This window comes from Martes martes (genome assembly GCF_963455335.1).
Source record: "Martes martes genome assembly, chromosome: 2".
NCBI classification, from domain to species: domain Eukaryota; kingdom Metazoa; phylum Chordata; class Mammalia; order Carnivora; family Mustelidae; genus Martes; species Martes martes.
Genome location: NC_137889.1, coordinates 45769922 through 45782620, shown reverse-complemented (window position 1 = coordinate 45782620; position 12699 = coordinate 45769922). Strand labels below are relative to the sequence as shown.

Genomic DNA, 12699 nt, shown 5'->3' with positions numbered 1-12699 from the left:
CCAAAGCAATCTTCTTCTTGCATGAAGTCTGGATTGTGCTTAGGGACGAACAATAAAAAGACCATTGAGTTAAAAACCAGAAGCCCTGGTACTTTCTCCTGTCCCCACCAGCCCTGTGACCTCAGGAGGGTTGCAAACAGGTGGGTTCATATCGGCATTCCCTTCTTCCAGGGATAGATAGTCTGGCTGGTGACAGTGTGTGCTTAGAAGCTCTAGTAACAAAGGAGCACTTTTGGCAACTATGAAGTCTTTTTTGATTTTTTTTTTTATATATATAAGAGGTTGCTATTGCAACTTAAAAAGATAATCCCCAGATGAAACTCTAGTGCCTTTATAATGCTTGCAAAGGCTGGAAAGAAGGTGAACTCCCTACTGTTTGGACGTGCTCTGGGAATATAGCACGTTTCAGTGTGGGGATGTCCATGTTTCTAGAATTCCAAGAAAGTGCTGTGCGTGTGTGCAGTTGTCTGGGGCAGGGAGTGTTCCTCTCGGAACACTCGGAATGAACCAGAGTTGCAGCTGTGTGTGAAAGTGGTGAGCTTTGTCTGATGTGTCCAGTATGCTGGGTATGTGTATGTATGGCTTAGCTCTTACTGAGCTGAGAGACCTGCTTCCGGTTTGGTGACCTTGAACATGTCCCTCAGATCTTCCTGAGCCTCACTCTACTCATTTTTATTTTATTTTATTTTTAAAAACATTTATTTACTTATTTTAGGGAGAGAAAGGGCCAGTAGGCGGAGGGGTACAGGAAGAGGGACAAGCTCCCTGCTGAGTGTGAAGCCCGATGACCATGACCCTGGGGCTCCATCCAAAGACCCCAAGATCATGACCTGAGCCGAAATCAAGAGTCAGACCCTTAACTGACTGAGCCACCCAGGCGCCCCGAGTCTACTCATCGTTGAATTACCCAGTCTACCCAGTCTCCATTTTTGAATTGGGGACTTAGTCTGGTTGATTTCTAAGTTCTCTTCCCTCTGGGTCATGCTGAGCATCCTGCTGGAGTATGAGGGCCTTTTGCTATTGGTTTTACTGTTGAATTTGGTTCTGGGTCTCTCTGTGGCTCTAGGTCAGCCATTCCTTGTTTGCTGAGTCCTCCACCAGCTTCTGTACCTGAGTTGTTGCTGGCTGAAAAACTGGAAAATTAGCCTTTCAGAAATTTTCTTACTCAATGAAAATGCAGGAAGCTTGTGCATGAAACTCACTCATCAAACACACACACACACACACACACACACACACACGCACACAGAGCAAGAAACCACAGGGCCTATCGGTTTGTCGTCATCAAGCAGACGAGAACAGCGCAGAAAACTCTAGGCAGAGAGGAAATGAACTTAAGAGAAGGGGGAACACACGGCAGGGAGGGGAAAAAGAGGGCGGGAGTGGAGGGAGCGAGCTGAAGGGTTGGGGTGCCGGCATGGTGGGAGGATGGAAGAAGTAGCCGTGAAACAGGGCTTCCTGTACCTTCTACAGCAGCAGACTTTCGGAAAGGTAAGAGCAAGACGACACTGGGACAGGGCAGAGGGGCTGGGGGGCTGCTAGCAATTCCTGGGGAGAAGGAGGAGCCCCTGAACATTTCCAAACCCTTATGGGAAGGTAGGCACGGTGCCACCCACCATGTTAGACCCAGAGCTCGAGCTTAGGGGGAGTCTCTCCTTAGCAGTCGCTTGCTTCCCCAACCAGGTCCCAAACTGTGCTGTTTGCCGACGGTTGTGGTGTTCGCCAGCGGGGAGGGGTGTAAAGGAGGACTCTGACTCCATTTCTTGCCTCTTTGGCTCTGTAGTAACTTCTCACGGAGATGCTTGGGAAGGGAAGGGAAGGAAAGCAGCCATGGAGGGGATAATTCGGGGTTAGAGTGGAGGTTCCTTCTCCCTTTCCTGCTCCAGTGGGGTGAGTTTGGCTGGTGGTAAGCTTGAGCTGGGGTCTCTGTGGCCAGCCTCCTTTTCCTTCTTTGGCCTCCTTAAATGAGGAAGTCCTCCTTCCGTCAGCTGATTCACACCAGGGCTTCTCTGTCTCTCTCTCATGACCCAACCTGTCAAGGGATGAAGCAGGAAGGTTCAAGAGGGTGGACTGAAGTTCCTGGCCTGGGGCCTTCTGTAGGTCCTCGCATAGAGCAAGAACCATGGTCTCTGGTCAGGGCCCTCCTGCTGCCCTCTCATCCCTCCTCCGGGCTTCAAGGACTCAGGATTTTTGCCCATCGACTTGGATCTTGGCTGGGCCCGTTTCCAGGGGCTCACTCCTGTGCCCTTCTGCCTTTGGCATTCCACCTGCTGTCACTGCCTCTTCCTTTGTTGTGGGGGCAGATCTCCAAAGATTCCTCCTTGCTAAGGTTCCTGTTATTCTCTCTGAGCCCTTGGGTCACCTGAGATCTTTGCCCCCCTCCCTGTCCCTGAATGCTGCCCCACGACCTCTCCCATGCCTCCTCCTCTCCCCTTTGCTCACCATCTCTCCGTTTCTGGGTGGCTCCCTCTCGGTACCCCACCTGCCATGCACCTGGATTCAGAAATGGCGCCGGTTTGGGGCTGTGCTGTATGGAGAGTCAGACTGCGCCCTGGCCCGGCTGGAGCTCCAGGAGGGCCCAGAGAAGCCACGCCGGGGAGAGGCCGCCAGGAGGGTGATCCGCCTCAGTGACTGCCTACGTGTGGCTGAGGCCGGCGGGGAGGCCAGCAGCCCCCGGGACACCAGCGCCTTCTTCCTGGAGACCAAGGAGCGCCAGTACCAGCTAGCAGCCCCCGCCGCAGAGCGCAGTGACTGGATCCAGGCCATCTGCCTCTTGGCCTTCCCTGTGAGCCATCCGCGGGTGCAGAAAGGGCAAGGGGGCATGGCATGTGTGTTGTGGGGGGGGCTCTTGGTACCTGCTGTGGGCAGATGTTAGAAGAGCCAAGGTCAGGATGCTGGGGGCGGTTCCTTGTGGGGGTGGGGGACCCCAGTCCAGAATGCGGAAAGGGTCAGCAGGCAGAGTGTGCTCTGGAGGAAGGCCTGGGCTGGAGGTGGGGCTGGGCGTGGGTGCCAGCCGTGAGAGCCTGGCGTCTTCCTCAGGGCCAGAGGAAGGAGCTGCAGGGGCCCACGGGGAAGGGCAGCCGGCCCCGCATGGAGGAGAATGAACTGTACAGCAGCACGACCGCAGGTGAGGGGCTGTCTCCTCTCCAGCCTCCCCAGGGCTATGGTGGGGTGGGGCTGTGGCAGCTACATCTGAGTCTTCCTGCCCTGTGGTTGTCCCCAGCCCCGGCCAGCCCTGGCCAGCCCCCTTATCAGCCTCTCTGCATCGCTTCCGGGAGAGGCCCCGGGTGGGGGAGCCTGGCCCGCCCTGAACTCACTCCCTCTTGCCCCCCGGCCCTGCTGCCCAGAGAAGGCTACACTGGTGGGGGAGGGGGATTCGGTCAAGGTGCTGCTCTTGGACTCTGTCTTCCACTGTCTGGGAAGAGAATGGTTTTGTTTATGTGGATTTAAGGTGTCCTGTGGCAAGGGAGCTTTCTGCTGACAAGGCAGTCCCATTTTGTGATGTCTAGCCCACTGGGTTGGGTGTGTCGGGGGAGCAGATGGACACAGGGTGACAGTCGAGCCCCACCTCCCAGAGGGTGCTGGTTGGCATCAGCAATGGGCAGGCCAAGAGCTGGGAGGGTAGAGTTGGCTGCACCTGCAGGGGGACAGGAGGACTTGGGGAGGTGGCTGGGTCAGGCAGGAGATTAGAGGGAGAAGGAGAGGCTGTGGCCTCTGGCAACAGGAGCAGGAAGGATGTGGGCATGAGGTCGGGGTGCGTGTGGCTAGGGCCTGATGCCGACTAGGGTAGGGGGTGGAGGTATCTGACATTTTGGGGAGAGTATGACCTGTCCTAGGGCAGCTCAGCCTTCAAGATGTGGGGTGTGGGGTCATGGGCACATGGCTAATGGTTTTTCTGGAGACTTCTGGCACACTCATTTAAAGCAGGGCAGAGCTGAGGCAGGCCAGCTCTTTCCCATTAACCACCTTCTCCCCTCTCCTCCCCAGTAGGCCCCCGCAAGGAGTTTGTTGTGACCATGAGACCCACAGAAGCCAGTGAGAGGTGCCGGCTCCGAGGATCCTACACCCTCCGGGCTGGGGAGACAGCCCTGGAGCTGTGGGGTGGCCATGAGCTGGGAAGCAAGCTGTATGAGTGGCCCTACAGGTTTCTGAGGCGCTTTGGGCGGGACAAGGTGAGCAGGAGCTGCCACAGGGCAGGTTGAAAGAAAAGAGCTGTGGGAGAAGAGATTGATTGTCTGGGAGAGTGCAGAGGGGCCCACCAAGGAGAATGGGAAGAGGAAGGAAAGACAGAGAGAAAAGCCAGCAGAAGAAAAACAGCCGGGGTAGGGGGAGTACAGGGTGGGAGAGAGGAGGGGATGGAAGGACTGGGCAACAGGAAGAGGTAGAGGTCAGAGGGGTCAAGGGTGGCTAACATTAAGTTTGAATATATGCCAAGCTCCGTACTTGGATGGATGGGAAGAAGAAGCAAGGGTAAGAGTGAGGGCTTTGCTTTTTTTTTAGATTTTATTTATTTGTTTGACACGGAGACAGTGAGAGAGGAAACACAAGCAAGGGGAGTGGGAGAAGGAGAAGCAGGCCTCCCACAGAGAAGGGAGCCTGATGCGGGGGCTCAATCCCAGGACCCTGGGATCATGACCTGAATGACCTGAGCTGAAGGCTTAATGATTGAGCCACCCAGGCTCCCGAGGGCTTTGCTAATTAAGGAAAAACCCAGAGGGAGGAGAACCAGCTTGGGGAGAAGCTCCCCCAGTTCCTGTGGAAGGAAGCTAGAGGTGATGGGTGTGTGCCTGGGAGCTAGGTCCAGGGGAGGCGACCCCACCCTGTGGCCTGGCTAATAATCTCCTTTTTCCTTCCCCCAGGTAACCTTTTCCTTCGAGGCAGGCCGGCGCTGCATCTCTGGAGAGGGCAACTTTGAGTTCGAAACCCGGCAAGGCAACGAGATCTTCTCGGCCCTGGAGGAAGCCATTTCTGCCCAGAAGAACAGCGCACATCCTGGGCCACAATCCCAGCCAGCCACAGTCCCTGCGGTGCTGCCCCGGCCAGAAAGCCCCTACTCCCGGCCCCATGACTCCCTGCCACCTCCCTCGCCCTCCACTCCAGTGCCCTCTGCCCGGCCGCGGGGCCCGGAGGGGGAATACGCCGTGCCCTTTGATGCGGTGGCCCGTAACCTGGGGAAGAGCTTGAGGGGTGTCCTGGCGGTCCCTCCCCACTGCCCTGTGGACCCCCTGTATGACAGCATTGAGGAGCACCCACCCCCACAACCGGACCACATATACGATGAGCCTGAGGGAGTGGCTGCCCTGTCCCTGTATGACAGCCCACAGGAGCCCCAGGGAGAGGCCTGGAGGAGGCAGGCCACAGCTGACAGGGACCGTGGCGGCCTACAGAGAGGGCAGGACCTCTCTGCCGCTGGCTGGCCACAGGGAACTGAGTATGACAATGTCATACTTAAGAAAGGCCCAAAGTGATGGGGGAGGAGAAGGCATGGACTATCAAATACGGGTGCTGAAGCCTGTGGGTGCTGAAGACTACCCGTCCCCACTGGGGGTGGGGTCAGAGGCCGGTGAGAAGGAGGGGGAGGCTGGTGGCAGGCCTCCCTTCTAGTTTCTGCTGGTTACTCCTCCTGGTCTCTGCATTCCAGGAACTTCCTTCTGCTCCTTCCGGAACCCTGGGCTTGGCCTGCCTTGGTCTGGTCTGAGGAATTGTCCCTCCCAGGGCCTGCTGCATGAGTCACCATCCCAGTGGAGGAAGAGTGCCTAAAAGGGACGCACCCTCCGCCTACCCCTTTCCACTTCCTCTTCTTTCTTTCCCTGGCCTAAAGGAACCTTGGGCATTTAGGGCAGAGGACAAAAGGATGTCAGCAGATTGCCCTGGTTCCTTGGCTTGTGCAAGCCTCCTGCCTGCTGGGGATAGCCCTGGCTTCTGGCACTCGGGAGGACGGCTTGTAGCTTTCTGTAGGTTTTGGACTTCTCTGTGGCATTAAACATTTCTGGAATATTTTTGTGTGGCATCAGTGCTGTGGGGCGGGGATGGGACAGCCATAGCCTTCCTGGGGAAGGCCACCACTGTTACCTCCTGTCCCAGCAGCAAAACCTTCTCTGAGCCTAGGCTGGGTCCCAAGCATTTGTCCGCAGAGTAGCAGGTCTGTGAAAGTCAGGGCACCTTGGAAAAGATGTTTAAGCATCTCTAACCCTTTGCTAGCTTGGAGTCAATGCCAGGAAAATAGTAGGGAAGCAAGGCATATATGTGAAGAGCTGTCTTGGGGGCTGGGAAAGAGTTGGCACTTCCTGAGGCCCTTATGCACTAGAAGTGGGACTATGGAGCTGTGTGGCCCCGGATCGGTCCCTTGCCTTCCTAAGACTTGCCTTCTTTGTCTACCATGTAGGTTCTGAGAACCTTTCCTGCTTTGTCATTCTCTATAGACTCCCCGTGTTCTACTTTCCTACAGGTCAGCCGCTAGGCCCTGTACCCTCCCCTCTCATCAAAGCCTGCTTTCAGTCAATGTCAATGCTATACTATGCCATGTCAATACACTTCTGCTACCAGCCAATTCAGCCAATATTATGGAGCATTTTCAGACTCTAGAGTGCCCTGGCCTCAAGATGCTGACAGCCCAGGGGGGCCGGGACAAGGACACAGGTGCCCAATACAAGAGGGGGTCATTAGTGCCACAAGATGGGAGTCAGAGTCCTGGGGGCCAGAGGAGACAGCTGTTCACCAGGAGACATATGCAGAAAGACTTCACCAGGAAGGTGGATCTCCAAAGGTGGGAAGGAATTTGATGAAGATTAAAGGAATGTGTGAAGAGAGCATTGTGTGCAGAAAAGTGAGCATGAGTGGAGGTATGGATGTGCTCAGGAAAGGGTTCCACTTTCAGAGTGGACGGAACATGCAGCCATCTAGTTGGGAGGGCAGGTTCCAAACATGTTGTGGAAGGAGGGATTAGAGGGGAAGGAGGAATGATGAGGCTTTTGAGCAGAGAGTCCCAGAAGACCTGTGCATTAGGGCAATAACCCCACCAGCCCCATGGAAAATGGGAATGGGGTTAGGAATGGTTTGAGGCTGCAATGGAAGGAGAAATTCAGAAAAGAATGGACTCCAAAGATGTTGAGATAGGGCCTGCAGATCTTGGAGTCATATTGGGTATGGAACACCGAGAAATGGAATTTCTGGGAAGATCCAGATTTGGGGAAGAAGGTGAGCTTGGTTTTTGACATGTAGAGATTAAGATGGCTTTATTGTATCCAGCTAGAAGAGTCCTAAATACAGCCGGAAAGGGGTTCCAGAGCTCAGGAGGGAAATGAGACAGAGCCTCTCCCGTGTGTTGTGATGGACATTTTATCTCAAACCACGTCTTTGCCCCTTGTTATGGGAAGTTGAGGCAGGTGGGTGAGCAGGCTAGAGACAGAGCCCCTGCCCCTTTTGTCTGTGCCAAGGGCTGTCCCGGTTGCCACCGTCCAGTCCCAGCCTCAGAATACACTGGGGGCAGGGAGGCCAAGGTCTCTATGGGCTGCAGTCATTCCCCTCCCCAGGCCCCAGGCAGGAGTTGAGGACTCCTAAGCAAGAATGCCCCATTTCGGATTTCCTCGGGCGGCACTTGAGGTGGCCGTTCCAGCTGGTCCCGGCAGGGGGCAGTGTTCGCCTGTGGAAAAGGCCACTGGGGGCTTAGCTGCTGCCAGGTGTGGGGGCTTGGTCCTGAAGGAGGGAACAACTTACGCCTTTGCTAAAAGAATGGAGGCTAACCTGAAGACTTGGCATGTCCGAGCTTGCCTCTTCCGATGCTCAAATCCCACCCAGAGCCCTGCTGACCCTGCCTCCCGGCGGTGTGGGACCCTAAGCTGAAAATTGCCCCCTTCTCCCGGCTTTCCCCTCTTCAGAGATCCAGGGACTTCTGAGTTCTTCTGTTCTTTGCTCTAAAGGGAAGTGGTAGATGGGGCCCTAGGGAAAGGTGGTGTGCGGGTGGAGGGCAGGGGAAGTGGAGCATTTGGGGAAGTTGGGAGGGGTAATGAAAGTCCTTGGGGCAGCTGCTAAGGACAGTGAGGGTGCCCTCAGTGTCCCTCTCAGAAGACATGACCAGGTGGGTGGGTCGGTCATCCTACAGAGAACCCCTGCGCCAGCCACAACCGCGGGGTCGCCTAGGACCAGCGCCCCTTAGTCCATGCCACGTCCCGGCCCCACCAAGAGCCGGGTAGCTGCGGGAGCAACAGAGACCCGTCCCCTGTCCTCGCGGAGCCCACTTGCAGAGGGGCTGTGCAGGAGAAGTTGACTGAATGGATTAGAGACTGGGTGAGACTTAGGGATCCATCTCAAACAGAAACACAGGGGGAAGCCTCCCTTGAAGTGTTTCTGTGCCAGCCCCGCTCTCAGAGGCAAATTCATAGGGAAGGAAACAGACTGTTCTCGAGGGGACAGGGCAACGTAAGACCAAGTGGCAGTGCTACAGGAAAGCTCCTTGTGGCTCCAGGTTTGCTACCTGGCAGCTGTTGATAACACGAGATGCTCTCCTGTGACCCGTACCCTTAGAAACTGCTTTTATTGGCTAATCACTATGCAGAGGTGACATCGGGGCAGGAAAGAATGGTACCACAAGCAGTGCCCAGCATAGAGATGTGTACACAGTCACCTAAGAGCACGGGTGTGCCCACAAGCACATTATATCATTCTTCCTGTTTCTCTTCTCACTCTTGCCCTCCTTTGGATTTTCTTTTTTCAAGAGCATGAGTGGTGTGTGTGTGTGTGTGTGTGTGTGTGTGTGTGTGTGTGTGTTTTGGCCTGTGGTCTACCCTGTAAGACTACTCTGGGCTCCCAGTGGGGGCATCCAGGGCTTGCTGGTGAGTTCCCACCTTGACACCTTGGGATACACTGAAGTCCAGATTGCCACGGCCTCTCTGCTCACTTAGACTCCTCCCTAATGGCTGCAACTCAAGCTGTTGCTGCCACCACCTTTCAGCCATGATGCTAACCAGCCTCCTGCCTACTGCCTCCTAGGCACTGATTCAATTAGCCAAGGTGCCCACCTCCTGCAAGGGCCATTTATAAAATCAGCTGGGGCAGCTGGAGACCTCAGGGAGGGCGGGGTTGGGAAGCAAGTGGGGAGGTCAGTGAGTGACAGAGGGATGTAGAGGGGTGGGAGGGGGGTCCTGGGCAGGGTCATCTGATCTGATTACGCATCAGTCTGGCTTCTCCTGGAGAGCAGCTGCACATCACTGCCCTGCTCCCATCCTCGGCTCCCAGGCCAGTCCAATGCCGACCAGCCAGCAAGGAGCAGGCCTCATCCATCTCCTGGCCCTGGCCAGGCTTGCCCCTCTCTTCCTGGCCTCTCTCTCATGTTACAGCTCTCTTTTTGACACCAGCTCCTGGATGCCTGGGCCAGAGGTAGCTGGTGAGTTCAGGAAGGGCTGTGGTTGGGGGAGCACCAGGTTCCAGGGGATCTGATGTGGAGCCGGAGTCCCAGAGCTGGGATTAAGTAATTCTAAGCCCTGCACCCTGGCAGCCTTCTGCTTTCTAACGGAGCCAGGGAGGGGGAGGGTGGCATGAAGGTGTGCCTGAAGAGACTACAGTAGTTGGGATGACAATACTGTTCTTGAGTCTGTACAGCCTTTCCGTATTTATAAGCGGCTTCAAGGGTGTTTGAGGCAGTCAGCGAGGCACACAAACTGTGGCTTGATGACCTGGGTTCCAGTTCTGCCTCTGCTACTTGCTCTCTGCGTGTCTTTGTGCACCTGCTCCAAGCATCTGTGTGCACATCTGTAAAATGGAGATACTAATGATATGTGTCTCAGAGGTTTGCTGTGAAGACTAAGGGAGGGAATAACCACGGGGCACTAGAGCAGTGCCGGGCCCATCCAGAGCTCCCATCTTACCCACAGTCTCACTGTACTTCCAACCCAGCTGAGGCAGACAGGGTGAGATGTCCCCATTTCATAAGCAAAGGAACAGAAGCAGAGAGAAGCAGAGCCCCCTACCTTTGGGAGCTGAACTTGGGCTTTGTGGAAGCGGGAGGACCTGGTTGGGAAGGAGAGACAGGACTTGGAGAGGAAAGAATACAGTCAAGGAGAGGGGAGGGGAGCCACATCAAAGCCTTTTGGAGCTGGCTATATAGCTTCTCCTGAGGGGACTCTGCCCAGCTGGGCACAGCAGCACTGTCTGGCCCTTTTATGCCCAGAAATGGGAGAGCTTAGAAGTAGGCTGTTTCATGGACTAGAAGGCCCCCGGCTTGAGGCAGAGCCAGAGAGCAGAAGCCACAGGGGAGGTCTCCCCCTTTCATCCAGCCTCTGCACCCACTCATGGCCTGGCATCTGGGACCCCAGGGCAGGCACAGGCTCCTTGCTGGGAAGGGGCACCCCGCGGTCCGGTCTGGCTGGCGTGCGGTGCCCACTGGTAGCATCAAAACACAGCTGTGGAGCCCCTGCCCTGCAGCCAGCCAGGGGTGGTGGGACGGGGAGGCTGAGGAGAAGGGGGTGGAAGGGACGCAGAGACTTCTGGGGGAGCTGGCTACCTCTCCCTCTGGACTGCAGACATCCGGACGGCAGATTCCTTCTTTAAGTGGGGGAAACTCCGGGGGTCCCCCGATGTGTCATGGTTTGTGGAACCGCGAGACTCCCCACCCAGAAGCATTCCCCTAACCGACTCCAGGAATCCCAGGCCCCGCCTTTCGGGTCATCCTCCCTCTCCCAGGAGAGGCCTCTTTAAAAATGCAAAGTGAGGATGGGCGAGGGGCGGCGTCCCGACTGCTGACTGCGGGAAGGGAGGCGGGAAGGGAGGCGGGAAGGGGGTAGGGCCCCGACAGGGGTTTGGGGGGCTTGCAGCTCGGAAACCCCGCAGCCAGGCGCATGGGCCCGGGAGGCGCAGATAGCGCCGAGCTCTGCCTAGGATGCGGGCTGGCGGTCTTCCCCTGTTGGAGCCCACCTGTCTTCCTGTGCCCATCTGGGCGGCTCAGCCCCACTCCTCCACAGCAGGGCCCTCGGGGTGCCCCGGGAGCTGGGAAACCCCTCTCCTGTGACCTTTCAGGGAGCAGAACATTGGAGCCGGAAGGCGCCTTGGCTACCATCTGGCCTGAGTGCTTATCTTCCACTTGAGGAAACTGAGGCCAGGTTAATTTTGAATCCCTCTCAGATGTATGTACATTTTATTAGAAATTGTTTACAGTTGTCCTTAATGCAAAAGAACGCAAGGCTGATGGCGAGTCCTGTGATGCTCAGGGGGAGACATTTTCAGTCTTTTAGGTGCCCAGGGGAGGGACCAAGGGGCGGGGATTCCTGAATGCCCTACTCTAGGATCTCTGAGCAAAGCTGTTTTTGCTCCCCCAATGTCACCCCTGCAAGTCCCTGAGCAAATGCCCAGGGGTATGAGACAGAGGCCCAGGTTAATTAAGGGCAGCTTAGACAGAGGCTGTTCATTTTCTGCTGGTTACCTCACTGATCCATACAAGAAGGAATGCTATGCAGTCCTATTCTCTTTCTATTTTCCTCCAATAACTATGCCCCCCTCTTCTTTGCCTTTGTTATCCTTGACCCTAATCCCCAGCAGCAGCTTTCCTCAGCAGGGTGGCAGCTGGTTCTGGGCTCCCAGGTTCCTGCTTCCTCCTGCAGAGAGGAACAACTCGCTCCATGAGCCATTATGGGGCAAGGGCAGCTGAAGGATTGGTGGGGAGGAGAGGGAGCAGGGAGAGGCAGATGGTTGGACCTGGCCGGATGGGAAGGTGTGGACAGAAGAAGGAACAAACTGAGATGGCTACCAGGCAAGGGACTGGAGGTTCCAGCAGGATGTGGGGGGGCGGTTCCCAGGGGAACTCTGGGAGAGCGGTTGGGATAAGACCATGTTACCCTGTCACAAAGGAAGGAGAAGCCTCAAGAAATTACAGTCTGTGGACAGCAGAGTGGTCACCAAAGCCTGGTTCCAGTGCTGCCAGGTGCCTGGGGGGCTGGTTAGTTCAAACCTGGTGTTATGCCAGAGGACCAGTGAGAAAAATCCTCAAGGACTGTTGGCTGAGACGGAGTGGGAAGCTGGCTGGGTCTGGGGAAGGGAGGTGGTGCTGGGGGAGGCTAGAAGGGGGGGAGCATGACCCGCCAAGGTGGGCTGGCTGGGCATAGAAACGGGGTCACGGAGCACTCAGCAGGCTTTCGTGGACCTGGGAGGCTGGAGAGGAGCCTGAAGGGAGTAAGGCTCCGGGAGCCTGAAGGAAGTAAGAACTGGCATTCTGAGCCCCAAATCCAGTGTCTGGGACCTGCAGTGCCAGCTGGGCAGAAAGGAGCAGCCAAGCCCAGCCTGAATCTGAGGCAGAGAATGTGCCACCTACCTCCCTGCAGGCATTTGGACCTTCAGGCTTTGTCAGATCCTGATAGCCAACTTGTGATTTCTGGCTCCTGCTTTCTGGCTTGGCTGGCTCAGCACATGGTCCTGCTTCCCAACAGACAAAGGGAGCTGCCTCCCTTTAAAAAAAAAAAAAAAAAGTCTTGGATCCCCCAAAGGGGGCAGCAGTACAGAGTACAGAGGTCTCTGGGCTTGGGGCATCTCTGCTCTGTGCTCTTAACCTTGAATGTCCATGATGGCGACAGTATGGTATACCACACAGAGCACTGAACTAGGAGCCCGGATCCCTGCTCTGCCACTAACTGGCTGTGGGATTCTAGGCAAGTCACTCCCCCTCTCCGAGTCCAGATTTTTTTTTTTTAAGATTTTTATTTATTTATTTGACAG

General features: G+C 55.9%; 1 protein-coding gene across 3 annotated transcripts; it reads left to right on the top strand.

The window, feature by feature from the left end:
• Positions 1-1343: 1343 nt before the first annotated feature.
• On the top strand, positions 1344-5993 carry DOK2 (docking protein 2; the record flags this gene model as incomplete). 3 transcript variants are annotated; one of them, XM_080797418.1, is made up of 5 exons in its annotated part: positions 1414-1491; positions 2504-2785; positions 3040-3127; positions 3988-4172; positions 4860-5993. In XM_080797418.1, 5 exons carry the CDS (start codon positions 1429-1431, stop codon positions 5466-5468), a joined length of 1227 nt encoding a protein of 408 aa, XP_080653544.1. In that variant the 3' UTR covers positions 5469-5993. The 3 variants fall into 3 exon arrangements, with proteins under 3 accessions (XP_080653546.1, XP_080653544.1, XP_080653545.1); XM_080797419.1 differs by having other exon boundaries at positions 1429-1491; positions 3991-4172; XM_080797420.1 differs by lacking the exon at positions 3040-3127 and having other exon boundaries at positions 1344-1491; positions 3991-4172.
• Between the last annotated feature and the right edge of the window lie 6706 nt (positions 5994-12699).